Source organism: Megalobrama amblycephala, linkage group LG1 (genome assembly GCF_018812025.1).
Source record: "Megalobrama amblycephala isolate DHTTF-2021 linkage group LG1, ASM1881202v1, whole genome shotgun sequence".
Taxonomy (NCBI): domain Eukaryota; kingdom Metazoa; phylum Chordata; class Actinopteri; order Cypriniformes; family Xenocyprididae; genus Megalobrama; species Megalobrama amblycephala.
In genome coordinates, this window is record NC_063044.1 from 72,452,004 (window position 1) to 72,473,422 (window position 21,419).

The 21,419-nt window shown below is 36.3% G+C and overlaps 1 protein-coding gene across 2 annotated transcripts; it reads right to left on the reverse strand.

Annotated features, from left to right (window-relative positions):
- Positions 1 to 621: 621 nt before the first annotated feature.
- Positions 622 to 19,544, reverse strand: LOC125248223 (galactose-specific lectin nattectin-like). Of its 2 annotated transcripts, none has more exons than XM_048159955.1 (7): positions 19,435 to 19,544; positions 18,555 to 18,640; positions 18,145 to 18,180; positions 17,254 to 17,333; positions 7,687 to 7,821; positions 7,125 to 7,233; positions 622 to 777 (listed from the first exon to the last, which is right to left on the reverse strand). In XM_048159955.1, exons 2-7 carry the CDS (start codon positions 18,610 to 18,612, stop codon positions 719 to 721), a joined length of 477 nt encoding a protein of 158 aa, XP_048015912.1. In that variant the 5' UTR covers positions 18,613 to 18,640; positions 19,435 to 19,544; the 3' UTR covers positions 622 to 718. The 2 variants fall into 2 exon arrangements, with proteins under 2 accessions (XP_048015912.1, XP_048015916.1); XM_048159959.1 differs by having other exon boundaries at positions 18,555 to 18,636; positions 19,435 to 19,535.
- Positions 19,545 to 21,419: the final 1,875 nt, after the last annotated feature.

Genomic DNA, 21,419 nt, shown 5'->3' on the forward strand with positions numbered 1-21,419 from the left:
TTCAAACTCAAGTAAAATACAGATTCTCTCAAAAAGTACTCAAGTAGCCTACTGTAACAAAGTACCATACCATATATATATATATATATATATATATATATATATACATTTATTGCACTATATTCATTCGGCTTCATGGTTCCCTGTTCTGCACACTGTTTGTATGTTTCTTTTTAATGTCAGTTTTAAATGTTATACCCCTGTACCCTTAGACTAATTTGGGGGTCGTAACACGTGAGTTTAATTGTAGGCAAATTTGTATACAATATGCTGTACTCAGCGAAAATAAATCCCAATGTCATGTATACCTGGTTGTGTGAGTATTTTACAAAGGTTTAAAGGAAATTAAAAAATTAATATTACTCATAAAAAAACTGTTAATATTGCCCATAAATGTTTTTTTTTTAAATATTTTTCACCAATTAAGTTTACTCAATTTTATTTTTTAATGTACCAAATGCAGTTACTTAGATCTACTTAATTTTTTTGCTTACATTTACACAGTTCATACGGTGTATATAATTGATTTCACTGCTTTAAAATTTTAAATATATAATTTCCAAATAAATTTAGTAAATAGTAAAAGTTTTTAGAGTGCACAAAAAACACAAACAAACAAAATTGACCGTTTACATATTTATCAGCATCCATTAAACATTTCTAATGGAAAGTAGTCAAAGTAGCTTGTTTCTTCTACATTGATTTTTCACATGCTGGTTCATTTCACACACATAAAGGGCCTCTTTTCATGACATTTCTCATCATTCCAGTTGCCATCTGTTGAAAGACAGAAAAAAAGAGTTGCTTTTTATCATTATGAAAAAAACAACAACAACAACAACAAAAACTGTTTATTTAAAGTTTATTTAGTATCCCAGCTAACAGAATTTTGTTATAAGAACGTTCTCTAAATATTCAGTGTTGGTTCTGGGAACATTAAAAACATCCAGTTTTCTTGACGTTTCAGGAATGTTTTTATAACGTATAATGTTCCTCAAACATTCTTTCAACTTAATTTTGATTTAAAATTCAACATTCTAGAATGTTGATTTGTAACATTCCAAGAACATGAAAATGTCCAGTTTTCTTAATGTTAGTAGAATGTTATTTAAAGGTTAGTGTGATGTTCTTGAAACATTCTTTCCAATCATTCAAACACCTGCTGTGAACAAACACTGAAAGAAAGAGAAATAAGAACACAAACATCTCGGTTATGTATATAACCTTAGTTCCCTGAATAGGGAACGAGACGCTGCGTAGTCGCTATGGGAACGCCTCTGTGTGATGTCGTCATGAAGCATGTATGAAATCTGTCCAATCAAGAGACGGAATGTTATAGGCAGGTGACGTCACCGACCAGGAACCATAAAGCCAGCCCGAAAACACTCTTATTCAGCTTCTGAAAACTGAATGAGACACAGCGTCTCGTTCCCTATTCAGGGAACTAAGGTTATATACATAACCGAGACGTTCCCTTTCAAGGGAACTCGCGCTGCGTAGTCGCTACGGGAACAATAATCCCCACGTTGCCATATGAGCAAGTGACCGTTCGTGTGAGGCCGAAGCGCACAACTCACAGTAACACCTGTGCCCCTGGAGTGGAGCCGAGATCAAGTTCATAGAACCTCACAAATGTATGCGGTGAGGACCAGCCTGCCGCATCACAAATGTCATTTAGGGAAACCCCTGAAATCAAAGTCTTAGAGGCAGCATACATACTCCGGGTCAAATGAGCCCTAACAGCCAAAGGTGAAGGCTGCCCAACTGACTCGTAAGCAAGTGAGATGGCCTCAACCACCCACTTACTCATTCTCTGCTTGGATGCCGGGAGACCCTTCCTAGGTGCTCCGAAACATATAAACAGCTGTTCAGCTTTTCTCCACATGGCAGCTCTGTGGACATACACATCCAGTGCCCTAACCGGACACAGCAGATTAAGCTTTTCCTGGTCCGATGACGCAAAAGGAGGAGGACAGAAGGCTTGCAGTGCAATCAGTCTCACAGGATGTGGCGACCAGGGCGCGAGAGTTAACGAGCGCACCGGCCTTGAGTCTCTCACGGAGGAGCTCCGGGAGCATCAAAGGAGGAGCGACAACAGTGAAGGACGAGAGAGGACCAGGCCTGGACTTTATTTTATGTTTTATTATGTTTGTGTGGCCGGCAGACGTCCACGAGGGTCTGCCGGCATTACTTTCATTTTGTATTTGTTTATTTTGGTATTAAAGTTTTGTTGAATGTTCGGTGGTTCCCGCCTCCTTATTCCCGTATATACGAACTGTGTTACACAGGATTAGTGAGGACCTTGGGTATATATCCTGCTCTGGGATAAAGGAAAGCCTTAACATTTCCAGGCACAAATTCAAGGCACGATGGAAATACTGACAGGGCCTGTATGTCTCCAATTCTCTTGAGAGACTTAATAGTAATCAGAAACACTGTCTTTAGTGTTAGGAATTTTTCTGGAACCTCTTCGATGGGTTCGAAGGGAACCATAGAAAGGCCTTGTAAAACAATGGCCAAATCCCAAGCCGGTACTCTCGTGCGTGCTGCAGGTCTAAGCCTCAAAGTGCCACGAAGGCAACGAGTAATGAGTGGGTGTCTCTCCAAAGATACCCCACTGAAAGGAGCGTGGTAAGCAGCTAAGGCCGCCACGTACACCTTTAGCGTGGAGGGGGATAACCCTGAAGAAAATCTATTCTGTAGGAAGTCCAGCACTGCGCTAACCAGGCAGTTAACTGGATCCCACTGGTGATTTTCACACCAAGAAGTGAATAATCTCCACTTCAAGGTATAGAGTTTCCTCATGGAGGGAGCTCTGGACTGGAGTATGGTCTCAACAACCTCAGTCGAGAGACCGGAATCTATGAGCTGTGCCCCCTCAGAGGCCATGCCCACAGCTTCCATAACTCCGGGGTTAGAACCACCCGCCTGAGAGAGAAGGTCCTTCCTGATTGTAATCTCCATCGGAGACCCGTCGAGGAGAGATACCAGGTCCGAGAACCAAACTCGGGCCGGCCAGAACGGGGCTATTAATAACAGACAGACCCCATCCCTGCAAACTCTCTCCAGAACTCCCGGGAGCAGAGCAATCGGGGGGAAATGCGTACAGTGGTAGCCTCAGCCACGGCTGTACCATAGCATCCAGCCCAAGAGGTGCTGGGTTTGACATCGGGAACCACAGTGGACAGTGAGTCGTCTCTCGAGACGCAAACAGGTCCACTTGGGCTTCGCCGTAGTTCTCCCATAAAAGCTTCACCACCTCGGGGTGAAGTCTCCATTCCCCGGGCCTCGGCCCCTGCCTTGACAGGATGTCTGCTCCCACATTCAGGTACCCTGGGATGTACACTGCCCTGAGGGAGAGCAGTTTCCCTTGGGACCAAAGGAGGATCTTATTCGCCAGCTTGTATAAGGGGCGTGACGTCAGACCCCCCCTGATGATTTATGTATGAGATCACCGATGTGTTGTCTGAACGGACTAACATAAGATGACCCCTGAGATATGGGAGGAAGTATTTCAATGCTAGAAATACCGCCATCATCTCCAGGCAGTTTATGTGCCATGAAAGATGATGGTCCTGCCACAGACCTCGAGTTGAGCGACCACTCATGATCGCCCCCCAGCCCGTGAGGGATGCATCTGTCGTTAGCGTGACGCGACGACTGAGAGCCCCCAGCACAGGTCCCTGGGACAGAAACCAAGGTTGCTTCCATATGACTACAGCACGTAAGCATCGCCGCGTGACTCTGATAATACGAAATAGATTCCCCCTCGGTGAGAACCCCTTGGTTTTGAGCCACCACTGAAGTGGTCTCATGTTCAGCAGGCCAAAGGGTTTCACGTTGGACGCTGCTGCCATAAGACCTAACAGTCTCTGAAACTGTTTGACAGTGAGTGACTGGCCTAGCTTTATGTTTGAGACGGTAGTGAGGATCGACGATATACGAGCCGGAGATAAACGGCGCGCATAATTACCGAATCCCATACCACGCCTAGATAAGTGGTTCTCTGAGCTGGAGAAAGCACACTTTTCTTTGCATTTAGTCTCAACCCCAACCTTTTCATGTGAGCGAGAACAACATCTCGATGTTGAACCGCCATCTGGTCTGATTGAGCCAGAATCAACCAATCGTCTATGTAGTTTAGAATGTGGATGCCCTGCATACGCAAGGGCGTCAGAGCCACGTCTACACATTTGGTGAAGGTGCGGGGTGACAATGCTAGGCCGAACATGCTTTATTGTTAGCATCTTGAACTTGAGCTTCGCTACTGTTCGATTTAACTGACGTAGATCTAGAATTGGACGCAATCCCTCGTCTTTCTTTGGCACAATGAAATAACGGCTGTAAAAGCCTGACTCCCTGCTGGGAGGAGGGACCCTCTCTATAGCCTCCTTTCGCAAGAGTGTCTGTATTTCTTGTGCCAACACCAGAGCCTGCTCGGGATCTACCACAGTAGTTAAAATCCCGTTGAATCGGGGTGGGTGTGATCTGAACTGAATTGCATACCCCTTTTCTATTGTGCGCAGGACCCATTGAGATACTTTTGACAGATTTTTCCACTCTGACAAAAAATCTACTAAGGGAACCAGCTGCTCGAGGCTGGCCTCTGGTGGAATATGGGCAGCCAACACAGTGCCCTGAAGTGGAGCCCCGGCAGGGAACAACTGGCATGGTTGCAGAGAGAGTGCACCACCCTCGGGTGACACACGGGGAACTACTGCGCCCTGGCATTGTGGCGGGGTTGGCAGAGCGCCCCCCCTGAGGGCACCAAAGACAAGCGGGCACCGTAGAGAGAGGTGAACGCCATTTATCTCTGGAGGGGACCACCCTCAGGATCCTGACTGTTCTGGCATCAGGATTTCTTAGACGAAGCCCTCTTAGCAGCAATGACGACCCTCAGATCCGTCTTGCCCTTAGAAGGCTTCGCCTGAGAGCATTGCCCCGCATCCCAGCTCCTCGGAGGGGGAGTACGGATAGCAACGCTCTGCTTCTGCTGTTGTCTGTAGTGCGAGGAGCTTGTACTCGGCTTCTGCTGCTCTCGCCCAGCAGAGGGCCCGTCGAGGCAGAAACTGCTGCAAGGCTGCAGACTGTTTCTTAGCCTCTTGGAACCTTTCAGTGACTGATGTAATAGCGTCACCGAACAGGTTGGAAGGATTTAGTGGGGCATCCAGGAGGAATGTCTTATCTTTGTCCTTAATCTCAGTGAGATTAAGCTAGAAATGCCGCTCCGTGGCCACTAGGGCTGCAATAGAACGGCCCACTGACTTGGCCGTCTCCTTAGTGGCACGGAGGGCGAGATCGGCAGTAAGACGCAACTCCTGAATGAGATCTGCCCCCACCTCATCACTTTCCCCAAATCCTTTAGCAGGTCAGCTTGATATGCTTGCAAGATGGACACAGTATGCAAGCACGCCGCAGCCTGACCTGCTGCCGAGTACGCTTTGCCCACTAGCACTGATAAGGGAACTACAACTTTCTTCAGCCACAGCCTTAGATGAACTGAAGATAAAAGACATGAAATCTCTAAAGATCTGATTAAACAACTCCACAAACAGCATTACCAGCTTCACTTATTACTAACTTATTATTATTGAGAATCAACAGAAGTTTAGATGTTTCGTTTGAGGTCACCATCTTGTAGGTTGGTGATTGCTTTAGTTGAGCTCTTGACCCCTGACTGTTATAGATTTGCTTCTTTATCAGCAATCGCAGGTCTTTTATTTTAGAAAACATTTCTGCATTGATAAAGAAGATCAGCATGTCTGTTCCAATAACAGACAAACAACTGCATTTAAGTGGTTTAATAAACTGCTTTATTGTTTTCTTTACTTTTGGTATTGAAGTGGAAGGAAATAATCTACTCAAATGTGATAGAAATGTTTTTTTTTTTTTTTTTTAACACTGAATTGATTTATATTGGATTGTTCAAAACTATTCAAAATGACACACTTAGAGATCAGCACTCATCATACAAACCTCAACAATGGTGACAATAAAAAAAAAAAAAAACAGCTTTATAATTTATTCATGTCGCAATGCATGCTGGGAACCATGGATGTGTTTTGTATGCTGGCATTAAGCATGTCACCACTGTTGTGTTTCATATGCTGAATGTTGATGTCTATGAGTGTATAAATGACACAAAACAATGTTTTAAACAGAAAGATAATAATGACAGTGTTGCAAGTGATATTTTTCACATTGGTTGAGTTTGATACTGGAATTTTTTAAATCAGTAATTACAGAAAAAAGCCGTTGTTTAAACCATTTCAATGCAGTTGTTTGTCTGTTATTGAAATAGACACATTGATCTTCTTTATCAATGCAGACATGTTTTCTAAAATAAAACACCTGCGATTGCTGATAAAGAAGCAACAGTCAGGGTTCAATAGCTCAACTGAAGCAACCACCAACCTCCATGATGGTGACCTCAAACGAAACATCTAAACTTCTGTTAATTCTCAGTAAGAGCTTCTGTAGACGTGTGACAGAAATAAAGTCAGTCTGGGTAGTAATAAGTGAAGCTGGTAATGCTGTTTGTGGAGTTGTTTAATCAGATCTTCAGAGATTTAATGTATTTTATCTTCAGTTCATCTAAGGCTGTGGCTGAAGAAAGTTAGTTTGTGTTTTTATTTCTCTTTCTTTCAGTGTTTGTTCACAGAAGGTGTTTGAATGATTGAAAGAAGGTTTCAGGAACATCTTACTATCCTTTAAATAACATTCTACTAACATTAAGGTTCCTTGAATGTTGGATTTTAGATCAAATTCTGTTGAAAGAACGTTTGAGGAACATTATAACTTATAAAAACGTTCCTGAAACATCAAGAAAACTGGACATTTTTAATGTTCCCAGAACCAACACTGAATATTTAGAGAACGTTCTTATAGCTGGGATGGTAGACACAGACATATCAGTATTTGATGTCTAAAAGTAGTCAGTAACATTTTTTTTGTGTTGAATATTCCTGAATTCAACAAACTGGAAAAAAGTTATTTTCTAGTTTCTGGATATACAGTATGACATGAAGCAGTATCTGCTAATCTTCTGATGGATGGACTTACACAATTCAGATTGATGGATCATTTATCATGTTATTTCATGAGCATTAACAGAAGTTACTTACTGGCAAAATTCATCTCAAGGCAGTCCTCATTGTAATTGTTATTGGGTTCTCCAGGCGACCATATTTGATAGTTCATTTTGGTTCCATCACTCCAGAACCAAACTCCCTCCTGTGAACAGAAGAGAAAAAACAGCACTGTGTTTATGTCCACAGCTTTACATGGCTTCATTTTATCTTTATTTATCTAAAAGTTGATTTCTCATGAACCCTAACCCCACTTTATACATGTCAGAAATCTAAACAGAAATTATTTTACAGAAAGGGTATCAGTAAAGAATATGTAAAACTATGTAAGAAAGGGTTAAATCACTCAGTTATCTCTATCAGCCACACTATTTCACATTGAGTTTCACAATACAGACACTGGAGTATAACATCATCATGGTGAGTGGTGCCTCTCATGGCTGCCAATGCAATAAACTAACTGTTCTGAGGACCAAAAATAAATGATAAAAACACAATTATGCTCATGCATTTTGAAAAATGTTTTTAAGTTTTAATGTGAATGTTACTGTAAATGCCCAGTAGCACAAAAATCATGATCAAAAAAATAATTGCATACCTCAGCAGCATCACTGCCTCCGATCCAGGTCTTCGGTGCGCCCTGAGTTGCGTGTCTAATCAGGTTCTGTAGAAACATGTACTCCAAATGATTGTGTACAGAAGCAAGGTTCCCATCATAGTCCAAACAGGCTTTCTGTAGAAGGAAAGACATGAGCAAAGAACACTATTTATAAAAAAATTATGTATTTTTTATTAATATTCCAAAATATGCGACATGCCTTCAATTACCATCTAAATACTTTTTATTATTTTATCTGTGAAGTTTAAAATCTATGAAACCAATAAAAAGACATGTGGTGAAAAAAAAAAAAAATGGAATGGGAGGAAAAAAAATATTTCAAAACTTTTGCGTTCCCCCAAGAAACTTTGTGTTCCCTCAAAGATTTTCCTTTCTCTCACAAAGATATTTGCATTCTCTTGCAAAACCTGTTGTAAGTTTGAACAAACACTTCCTGTTTAATTTCCCTCTGGCAGTGGTTCAGACAGCTCCATACATTAAAGTCCACGTGAACTGGAAACTATCGCGCTATTCGCACATAGTTGGACGCTTGAACATTTTCAGTTTACTTGCTTCATTCGCTCATGAAGTTCACTTCACAACAGATGCAAATTTGTGTCATGAAAGGTGCTCTCCCTCTCCTTTTTAAGTATGTGTCCCCGACTCTTCCACTTCTTTCTGCACACTTCCTCTGAATAAACAACTCGTCAACATTCCTCCCATTCCGGCGCTACCCATCCTTACGACACCTGTTAAATTCCTCTGTAGTAGGAGATAACATAAACGACGTTAAATCAAATTCCATGTTTGACCGTAAACTCGTCCCGCACCAAAAGAAAATTACCAGGCAAACAAACACATGGTTAATTCTGCCGCATACCTTCATTGATACGTCCTGAACGAATCCGTGACATATGGTGACTTCAACAAGTCATAAACAAGTCTCCAATTCATCTTACCCTTCACTGAAAAAATAAACCTCCAAAATGTATTACCTGCACTAAACGAGTCCCTAATGTATGTTATTCTCAATGGACAAACGCCCAATTTAGATTGAAAATGAATGAACAAGCCCTTAATTTAGACTATCTGACATGGCCAACCTGGCCAGATGAGCCCCCAATTTATGTTACGGCTCCGGTCTAGGTCAGGACCGCAACATAAATGACACAACACTAAATGGCTGTTAAAGTACTCATTTTTATATTCTTAGTTGATCTTTTGATCAATGTTTTCATGCTGCAGCAGTTGGAGAGTACTAGCAATATCATAAGATAAATAAACAAAAGAAGCAAATGATCAGGGGCCTGTACCATGAAGCCGTATTCTCCAGGTAAGATTCAGATTAGTTTGCGCCAATCCTGAGCTTTAGGTACCATTAAGCGTAACTTGACTTTTATCTGTGTTCATCACCATGGTAACTTATGCTCCGGGGCAGGTTATGTTCTGGGTCAGAGATCTCAAACCGAAATTGGACCTGAAATCAGATGTAGGCCTAAGCTAAGTGACACTGACACACCCAACACAATAAATTCACTCCCCCAGTTTCTCTTCCTCCAAATTAAAGGTCATTATAGAATAAAAACAAAAATTTAACATTGAATTTGTTTTAATGATAATTACTTAGAATTATTTTATAATTTATATATGATTTGTATAATTATATGATCTGTTTTTTTATTAATCCATTACATATCTGTAATGATTCATCACTCAGGCTGGGATCCATTTGCATGCTTTTAATGGTAAAGGGTAGTCGATCATCATCAAAGTAGTCCATGTGACATCAGTGGGTTAGGTAGAATTTTTTGAAGCATCGAAAATACATTTTGGTCCAAAAATAACAAAAACTACGACTTTATTCAGCATTGTCTTTTCTTCCGGAATCCTTTCCATTGAATTGATTCCATTGAATCCTTTCATCTGTTGGCGTTGGTAATGCACTTTTACGTCATTGTTTTTGGCGATTAGGACATCCGCGACATGCACACTTACGCACCATTTTAAAAAATATAGCAATACCAAAATACAAACAATGTAGAATAGCTTGAATACAGCGTGCGTCTCCCTCAGACTGTAAACGAAGCTCTGGCGCACCAGATAACACGTCAGCAGCGTCTTACATCAGCAGCGTCACTGCGGAGTCGTGAACCCGGACTGACAACGGACCCAGAAGAGAATACAATGCTGAATAAAGTCGTAGTTTTTGTTATTTTTGGACCAAAATGTATTTTAGATGCTTCAAAAAAATTCTAACTAACCCACTGATGTCACATGGACTACTTTGATGATGTTTTTTTTAATTAAGACTGATTAAACATTTAGCAGCGCTTCAAATGAATTCAGCTCGAATTAAACAACTTGCCTATTGTTAAAAAGACGGTATGTAAGGCAGGTACGTCGCTCCACTCAAAATATAGACTGTTTGTAGACATGCAGAATTCGAAGGGATCGTCCTCTGGAAGCGGCCAGTCTCTGTCCCACTCATCGTCAGAAACGTCACTGCCTTGAGACCAAAAGTCCATTTCATATCCATCACGGGGTTTCATCAACTTAATGAGGTTTTGGTCATGAATCGTCTTGTTCCAGCAGGTTGATATGGTTACGACATCATTGGGCTTTATCACCTTGTACCGCACGTTTGGGGTCACTCCATCCCACTCGTTCATGTAAAAGCTTTTACCAGCGATCCCATTCAGATCGGTCCAGATACGATTGTAGAAAAAAGCACACAAGGTGTCTGTGATGTAAATTCTTCTTCAAAAAATTCCATAGAGTTTAACCGTACGTGATACTTTGTTAAAAACAAAACTGCCCACATAAACATCGGCCATCAGAAATTCCTGTTTCACAAAATTTTCATCTTCATGAAGAAACTTGGTCAAACTAATCCTGTGTTTTTTCTGCCGAGCGTAAGGAAGATTTTCTTCCGTTTTAATATAACTTTCAACAGAAGTTTCAGGAGCTTGTGGAGTAGCCATTCTAGCATTGCAGACAGTTTCCTAAAGCTTATTCAGCAGGTAGGGCCTGTAGGCTTTAACTAGAGAGAATGTGAACACCCGCTGTCTCTAACCCCTGGAGGGTAACCGTCTATATATGGCGTTTGAAGTCATTTAAATGTTTTACAGGCTACAATGTTTCAAAGATCTTTGCTCTGCATTCTATACCGTAAAATATAATACAGTACATAAAATGAGTAAGTGTATGGTTACACCTCCATTTTATTAAATCAATTAAATGGTACGAAAAAAGAGATGCAGAGAACAGCGAGAGTGCAATTTCAACATCGCATTACACCTAAATGTGTAGAAAACATTGATTTTCGGATGAGATGAAATGGGTGAAACGGTAATGGGTAAAACGGTAATGGAAAACAAATACGCTCAAAATTACAATTACAGACGAAAAAAGAATGTAGATGTTAAAACACTGTGTTTCAAAAAAATGTAAATAAAATCTAAGAAACATAAAATTTATGAGGACAAGAATGGAAGTGAACCCTAAACATGTGGATAAAGTCAAGATCTCTAACTATTGCGAGTTGGGTATTTGAGGTATCCTTACCTGGGGTCAGTCTGGTTTGTGAAAGTGTTAGAGTCATGTGTGTATGTTATTAGGCATTGTTTTAGTTATTCATAGCCGATATTTGTATGGTTACAGTTATTTCAATGTATTTACAAATACAGTTACAGAGCTTGTCTTAATGACGCTGAAACTTTTTATTAACGACAGAGTCCTAATCATCTCTCGCTCTCTCTCCAACAGACACCTGACTGTACCTAGGACCTGTAACACTATCATAGTTATTTATGAATATATATAAGATATTTTGTCTGACCTCTTTGTAAATGAAAACAATTAATATTTAAGCAGGAGCATATACTAAAAATTAAGAGATGTTAAACAATTTTGATCATAAAACGGGCCCGAATCAACTAACCTTTCACTTAAAATAACTAATCAAGTTACTTTTTATTGAAGTCTTGTTTAGAGTACAGAGGCAATATTTTTTTCACAGCTGTAACTAAGTGTAATAGTATGTAACAGAACGTACCAGAAAAACAGCAAGACTTGTTCAAAGCGCATTATGTGTCTTATGACCGCAGACAGACCAGAAAGACAACATCAGAACATCAAAAAGAACATCAGTACTACATCTCTCATGTTTTCATTCATTTTCATATATAGTAGCTGTATGTTTGACCAAACTCAGAGAGCAGTCGTCATCTAAAACTGTATTTTAACAAAATTAACAAATGATAAATTAACCAAAATTGCAAGTAGGGTGATAGACTGATAGTGGAAAAAAATGGCATTTACAATCTTTTGCAATAGATCAGAAGAGAGCTTTTCTGTATTATGTTTACATTATAGCTAAATGTATCTTATATGTCATCCACGCATGCTAAATTGTATAATACCTGTATAATGATTGTTTGAATTTCTTCTTTAAAAGTGTATGCAATGCTATAGTTCTCAAATGAGCTTGCATTTCAACAGCGTGGCATAGACTCTAACAAAACTGTGTACTATAATATGTACACGTATTATTTAACGTCATGCTGGGATGTTGAAAGAAATTAATTGTTAAAAAGAATTGGTTTTGTCAAAAGTTCATCTAAAAGATGCTTAAATGAATGGTCTGTGTTCATCACACATGTGATGAACACCTATAAAAAACACCTATCACAATAAATCAAGAGTGGACTTCTGCATGCAGTATGACACTTTTCTTACATAATGTTGCTGCTTTCTTAGTTACTACTGTAGGCCTCTTGAATTTAGATTTGCGAATTTATTGTGTTCACTTAATTTGTACAAAATTGTACAAAGATCATGTTTGAGATGTATCTATAACTTTACTACAGTGTGTAACTTTGATTACCCACCTCAACCTGAATGTAATCATAGCTTTCAACACAATGGTCTGGAATCTGGATTCTGATCTGAAGCATTATTAAAATCATCATGGTGTGGACCCTTGATACTAACGTACAAATATTGTATAATGCATGTTGAAAATGACCAAAACTTTTAAATAAGTCCTGTTCCAACACCACTGGGGAAAATCATTTTTGTCTAATAGTCTGTCAAAAGAAAAACATTGTGTTATCTGGTTTAGTTGTATTTAAAAACAAACAAACAAAAACATATTTCTTAGAAAAGTTGTGTCAAAATAATCTGGTAACATGATTCTCTTGTTTCATCATGTATTAACTTCATATTTAAGAGGCTGATAATGCTAGCATGACCCTAGGAAAAATAACAACCATGAATTTTATAATGCAAAAATTGTGTCAGAACACATGATATGAAGATACGCTTGCTTTTAACTTTTTATTTAAACTTTAAAACAATGTTACTTTTTTATTTATTTATTTATTTATAAATGTAATACAGTATTTGATTTTTGGTAAAACTATCGTACATATCTTACATAGTAATGTGTCATTGTCATGAGCATTTATGGTTTCATTGTGTGAGGAACTGTTTGGAGTAAGGTAATCTAATTGTTAAAAACATATTGCAGCAAACATATTTGTCAGCAGTATTCTTTAGGTTTACTTTATATTTATTAGGAACTGAAAGTATAGAAATAAGAAAAGTAAATCATATAGATCTATGAGACATGCGCCACCTTAAAAAAAAATGTACGTTTACATGTGAGGTTTTTTAAACACATTTAACAGCAAAGATATTTTCAAGTACAGACTCTGATGTGGACATTGTCATGTAGGGGATTTGGCCTGATCTTTGGTTTTAAGTACAATTAAATATTCTCAAGAGCCCCACTGATCCTGAAGTCATGTCTCTGAAAGACCTCAGATGTGTAGATTCACTCCATTGAAAAATGCTGTTTTGAAATGAACACAGTTGAAATAAATGACTACTTGTAGGGTGTTTAACACCCATGCAAAATTGTTGGGGGTCAAGTGGCAACATAGAGAAGTGACTGATCTGTAAATCACCTCATCAGCCTATATCCTGAGGCCATCATTAATGAGAGGGTCCCTCTCTGAAAATGCATAATGATTTTCTTAAAGATGCAACTTAAGCTAAATAAGAGCAAAAAAAAAAAAAGAAGTCATTTTGACAGGGATGTGCGAGTTGCATCTGTGAGTTGTCAAACACACAGACACCTTCATGTTTGGATTTATATATATTTATTTATTTATTTATTTATAGTTAACATGCTGTTTCCTCAAAAACTTAACCCTAACCCTTCTGCTTGAATCTTTTGAGAGATAAGATCTGAGATGACTATGTACAGGTTTTTGAACAGATGTTGTTACTTTAGGTTAAATTTAAGCAAAATCATTTCTACCATTGGCATCAGATGTTATCCTGATACTGTAGACCTCTAAGAAGAATATTTGATTTTTTATTAAATCTTTAAAGATTTAATTTAAACAATATTTTAATTTTAAAAGACTATTTTTAAACTTTTAAGATTGTGCTTTGAAATAAATTTAGCACAAAAACATTCACTCTGGAATGAGTTAGCTGTCTTATATTTATTTTTAATTGATATATTAATTTAGCCTATATTTAAATTGTTTAAATAATTTTTAGTAACTTTTTTATATATTATTTATATTTAGAATCATTTCAATTTAAAATAGAGATAAGTTCATTTTATAGAACTAACCCGAGGCATCACAGGGTCTGAATGAAATCATTGTTTCTCTGTGAAAATTCTTGGTGATTTTCATAGTGAATTATTGAAAATGTTACACAATGTAAGAGATGGCTTGTGAGACCCATACATTTTTACACATACACTGATAAATAAAACGTCAAATATTTGATTTATTTAAAAAGATTTCATTTGAACAAATGTTTAATTTTAAAAGATGTAATTTAAACTTTTACATTTATGCTTTAAAAATAAAAGTTAGCTTGAACAAAATATTTTTTCATCCACCGTTCTCCCCTTCTGTCTCTGTGACTATCATGCATTGTTGCAAGTCACTTGGAGAGACAGTGAGATAGTTTGTAAGCCATTTCATGTTAAAGGACATCAACAAGTAAGAAATTTTAAATTTTCATTTAAGTAAAACTATAATAATTGGTTTCAGTAAATTTAGTCAAGTCACCTTTATTTATATAGCGCTTTGTACAATGCAGATTGTGTCAAAGTAGCTTTACAGTGATAACTGGTATATAATTGACTTAGTAACTGTGTGTTATTAATAACATTGTTATACTTTTATTTATTACCATCTTCATTCAAAGAACAGAATGTTTTTCACTTTTGAAATGTGTGTGTGTGTGTGTGTGTGTGTGTGTGTGAGAGAGAGAGAGAGAGAGAGAGACAGAGAGACAGAGAGAGTCAGTGAGAGATTTTTAGATTTCAATAAACTAAAAGCAAAATGTTATATATATATATATATATATATATATATATTTTTTTTTTTTTAACTACCAAAATGTACCCCCATTTGCAAAAACACCATTTTAAATTATACTAAATGATATTTTTGAAAATATAGGGGAGAGAATATCCAGTATAAAAGCAACCATGTCTTATATGTCTGAACCTTTTTGCATTGACATTGTTAAAATAAATATTTCTTTACGTATATGAACACATTTTTAAAAATTTATATTTCAAACTAAAAGCAATTGCTAACCCATTCAGACATCTTTGCAGGAAGAAAACATTTTTCCATGTTTTTATATTTATATTTAACTATAATAATCAGTCTCAGTAAATTTAGTAACTGTTTTTATTATTCAGCGTATTAAAATCTTTTGGAGATGTGAATGTTTTTCAGTTTTTGAAATGCATGTGTGTACGTTTGTGTGTATGTATGTGTATTCTATTTTATAAAATATACCATGTTTATTCTTTTGTTATTTTGATCTGGCTGTTTCTTCATTAAAATCTTATTTTTGTCACTTACGCAGAGAGAATGAGATGAGACTGTCCTATGGGCCGGAATGCGTATGTTGTCACACATCTGCTCATGTGTGACCCCGAAAGTTCAAAAATCACCATCAGGACTTCAAATATGGCATCAAAGTTCCAAAATCGTCCATCATCCACCCAAATGACCCGCAAGTCAATACCATAGATATTTCAAAATGCAGAGAATCAATGGACATATTCATAACTCATGTCAAAGGTCAATCGCCATTTAAATTCCATAACCCCAAGGTCATGGAGTTCATACAACGGTCAACTATGCGAGGGATGGGATAATATTTGGGTGGTCCTGTGGGGGAGGGGAGGGGTCAAGTTCATATGTCAAAAGGTCAAAGGTCAAAGTAATTAATCTTTTTTTTTTTTTTGTCATTTGGTCCAGGGTAATCACTACTGTGGCGTGAACGCATCATTATTATTGTTTAAGTGCACAACTGATGGACTGCTGCTCAGTATAATAGTTTTCAAGAACATATGTAACCTAGGCTACTAAAACAAATACCAGAACTTAACATGAACTCTTAAAAATTATAGCAATTTTTGCAAAAATTTTATTTTGTACCTTGAACACCTTCCATATGGATCAATTTTCTGTTCTGATCTCAGTAAGTCTGGGCAAACTACTGAGCAAGCACCAATCAGAGGCTGCATTTTTATGACGTCATCATGTAGACTTCTTAAAAAGTATTTTACAGTATTTTAAAATGACAGAAATACAAAACACTAAAGTTTTTCGATACAAAATATATATGGAAGCCATTTTCATCAACCCTATCAAATACAAGTTACAAAATCCTATTTTATATGTATTTGAAATACATGTATCATAAATGCCTGTAAACATTAATGTTGCCACGATCAATCTATATATATATCACTTAGATCAATGTAATCTTTTATTACACTAGTAGGTGGGGTCCAGAAACTATTAAAATGTATTTGATTCATCAATTTAAACAATTCATTTATTGAACATAAATTAATTTAAATTAATATTTATAAAAAGACTAACTTAAACATTAAATAGAACATTTTGTCAAGTGAATTACATTCTATTTTGTTTAGTTGTCTAATGTTTTGTTTTCAGAACGGAGGGAGAATAGTAATCTCTATTTAAAAAGCATTTCTTTATATATGAGTCCAAATTCAAAATATGAACCACACAGAGCTTTCTGAACCACTGCCAGCGGGAAATTAAACAGGAAGTGTTTGTCAGAACAGGTTTAGTGAGAGAATGCAAATATCTTTGAGAGAACCCAAAAGACTGTATATAGATTAGATATAACTTCACATAGATAAAGTTTTTAAGTGACCCTCTCATGATAACATGAAATGTGTTGTGTCTGTATTTTCAGATCATTATAATGTTTTAGTATTATCACAGTGATGTTTGTTCACATCCTGGAGCTCCACTGTCATTTCTTTACTGTTAACATATATATTCTTTTATAATATTTGTATATATATATATATATATATATATATATATATATATATATATATATATATATATATTTGGTTTTTAAACTGAGGAACAAGTTGAAATGACTTTCCTATGATAACTGACAGGTGTCACAGATGTTTACAGAGCTTAAACCAAGAATATTTTTATGTCATATCAGAAGCTGAATGTATCATACCTCGGCTCTAGTCCACGTTTGAAGGTTACTGAAAAACTTGAAGCATCTGCATCCATAGGCAGTCCATCCTTCCGTACACACTGTTAAATTAAAGTTTATTTATTTATTTATTTATATTTATTTGACCATTAATGACCTTTCATGTATTTAAATTAATAACTCTAATTTAAAGGTACACTATCTTTTACACTATCTAACTTTTGGCCCTTTACCGGTTAAAAAACAAAAAGGTATGCAACTTTTCTTTGGTTGTGCTTCAGCTTTGCACGACTGTGTAGATAAAGGTGACCCTTGACAATAGATAATGATTTACAGTTAACTCTGTTAGAGAGCTACATATGGCAGTTTATCTGTTCAATAAAATACCTTACCCACTGGTCGAGTAATAAAAACATTATCATCGCTTTTTTACAACATTTCAATCCCTACGTTTTAAAGCCGAGCTAATGTTGGTTCTTGTTTTATTACGAGCTCTGCCTCATTCTCATTCTCTTTTTGCCCCCCCACCCCCCACACATGGATAGGATGAGACACACACGGGCAAGTGATGAATGTATGCAATTTAAAATATGCAAGTTTAAAATATATACGACAAAAACGCGTTTTGGAAGAAGGACTAATGTATTGACTCATTTAAATTTTGATAATTTTGAACATAAAAAGCTACATAGTGTACCTTTAAATTACACTAAAAGCCTTCTTACATTTTCAAAGAAACGTCATGATGCGAAAAGAAAGACATTTAAGATTTTGCACTCTTTATAGTCACATAAGTTAGATTTTTGCTTCTAAGATGCTCTTTAGAACATTTTTAAAACATGCTGGAGAACATGATCATCAACTGTACTATACATAAACACTGACAAGAGTAGAAGACAAGAGAAGCCTTACCGCTACAGAGTTTATTTCCAACAGGATGCGTTTCCACTTAAAAAATAAAGAAATACTATATTTTTAAAACAGAACTTATAGCAGCAGCAGTAGAAGTGCCACTACTACTACTACTACGATGACTGATAATAATAATTATATACTATAGATCACACAGGCAAATAAGTTGTTGTATTTTATTGTCAAAAATAATAATATAAATACATTCATAAGAATCAATAACTTAGGCTCATATAATGATATAATTGTTTTAAGGTCTTAATATCATCATAATAATTCAGAGACAAACTCAGGTGCACATACTGTATTAGATCATTCCTGCTTCTGATCAGTCATTACAGAGTCCCAGATGTGCTTCAATTCATGTTAAAATAACAGTTCTGATGTGAGACGTGGAATAATAGTTTTACCTGAAGCATTCAAAGCGACCAGAAGACCGAGAGACAGATAGACAGTCCACAACGCCATCGTTTCTCAGAGAACACTGGAACTCTGACTAGATTTAAAACACAATTATACACAAATAATTATTACAAAGATTTGCATTTTTGTGACAAGAACCAGTAGATCAATGTTTACAAACAATGTTTTTATATAGTTTATACTTGGTGGATCACAGAGCCAGTGCAACACGAGCATTTGTGGTTAAAGAGTAGATTTATTTTATTTTTTTTATTATTTTTTTATTTTTTTTTAGGAAATGAGCAATCGTTTCTCTAGATAAGACCCTTATTCCTCGTCTGGGATTATGTAGAGCCCTTTGAAACTGCATTTAAACTGCTGTTTGGACCTTCAAGTCCACTATATGGAGAAAAATACTGGAATGTTTTCCTCAAAAACTATAACATGAACATGTTGGATGACGTGGGGGATGAGTAAATTTAGGAAATTTTAATTTTCCATTTCTTGACATGACATGGTTAGATTCACATAGCAAATATCAAATTGGGTATCCATCTTAGAGATAATACCCATATTTATAATGAAACAATCATATTTTAAAATATATTAATCATATTATAATAAAATATCATTTATTGTTACTACTGTAAATCTATATTAAATAGGCTATGGGATCTCCTTCAATGCTTTCAGAATCTTTACTTTTTAAAATAATTTTGTTTCTGTATTTCTAAAATCTATTTTTATATTTTATATATAAAAATATATATCACATAGGCCTTTTTTAATGCTAATATATATATATATATATTTACTGAATAACAATTAATTCTTTTATTTATCAAAATAAACAGAAAATAGTACAAGAGGAAAGAGGAAAAGAAGTACCTCAGGAAATGTGCTCCGAACAGCAAACTGAGTGTTTCTGCTGGATAGTATATCAGAGATGTGTCTTGTTTTCTTGAACTCTTTCGATGTATTCTTTTTCCCACTACATTGTGGGTTTAAATAAGTGTACTCATGTTACGTAAGATGCCTGTCAGCCAATCAGAAAGGATCTGCATGTTACTGAGATCTCTGATCTCTCTAAATCACATGACTCTTAGAAAAAAAGACCACAGAAGTAATTACCACAATGTATTTCATCTTTCAGTTGTCTGTTTTAATCATTATCTAATGATTTGCAAAGGTATCATTGTGTAATTATTTTACTTGTTGAGGCATATGACTATTAACTAATTGTCAAATAATATTAGTAGGGTTGCCAACCATAATCATAACCACAATTGAAATACATATCTTTGACCCATTGTGGTAATTAACACATGCAGTTTTTAACGCCTCCAGGAGATTTTGATAACATGATTATTAAACTTTTGTGGTATTCTTAGTTAGTTTGTGGCATTGACACAATATCAATATGCAAAGGTATTTCTATAAAACAGCCCCACTTCCTGTTTGGTACATGCCCTTGCTAGTAATTTCATTTGAGGGTTTTCATGAGGACAGTCTTGAAACTTTAGTAAAATGATAAATGGAAAGTGAATCAGATTAAAACTGCACAAAGGTTCAAGAGAAGAGGTGCAAATGATCAGATTTCAGATTCATCTGTGGTTCCATAAAGTAAATGTTCACATGAATGTCAGCCACTGAAATAATGCTGATGCATAAAGTTCATCTAAACTGTATTTCTCATCTGATGAAGCTACACTAAAGCTTTTGGTTTAAAGTAGGACAAACTGAGGTCTCTGAAGAAGGTACAAAAGCTGTCAATGAAGCAGCCGCAGCACCATTTACACACTAATATGTACCTTCAACTCTCTAAAATTTGTTGGGTTATTATTTTTTTTACCCATGTTCTGTCTTCTTCTAGCACTCTTTGCTCTTCTTCACTGTAGTCTTCGTCTATCTCATCTCCGTTGGTGATTTCAACACGTTTCACCCCGTGTATCCTCTCGATAAGCTCTGTTGTTGGTTACAAAACATTACGTTCAGTAACTTTCACAACTTTTGCTCATCTCATGCTGTTCTACAAAAAAGAGGAAGTCAAATACATTTGTTTCTACATTAACACTGTTTTAAGGATTGCAGGTACTTTCTAAGCAGCATTAAAACATCTTTATATGGCTTTAACTTAAAAGCAAGCAAATCACTTTTCTTTGCAACAGGTAAATACCAATATATCAATATCAAAAACACTCATCAGCCAGAGAAAAATTGTTCTGAAAGTGAATCCGACAATATTGTTTCTTTGTGTCTTCATCATTATAGTTGTGGTGTGAACTCTGCTATACTTTAATAGAATGATTTTTAAAACGCTATCTTAATTGTTATCTTTATAGTTCATAGTGTGAACGGGCCTTAATACTGTTATTTCTCACAATATGACATGGATAAAACATCGATAATATAATGCCACTCATCTTCATCAACCACTACAGCTAAATAACTACAGCAGCATAATATATCCATATGAATCTAAATATAGTTTGATTTTCTAATGACTACATTCGCTGTGATAAAGTAATTTGATCATTAACATGTTGCAGTTTTTATATGTGCAGAAACTGACAATAATTATAAAACTTTAAAAACATTAAAAGCACCAAAGCTTTCATGTTTCTAGTGTCAAACTGTATTCATATCTATATTATTATGAATAGATTTTAAAAGTCTCACATGGTTCATTATAGGCTCAATGCAAAATGTTCTCCAACCAATACGACCATATAGGTCATTTGTCACTTCCCTGAAATACGACCCATAGGAGCGTTTACTAAAGTGGCGCCCCTATGGACAACAGGACACTTTCATTTTAATTCATGAAATACGACCCATAGGAGCGTTTGCTAAAATTGTGCCCCTTTTGACAA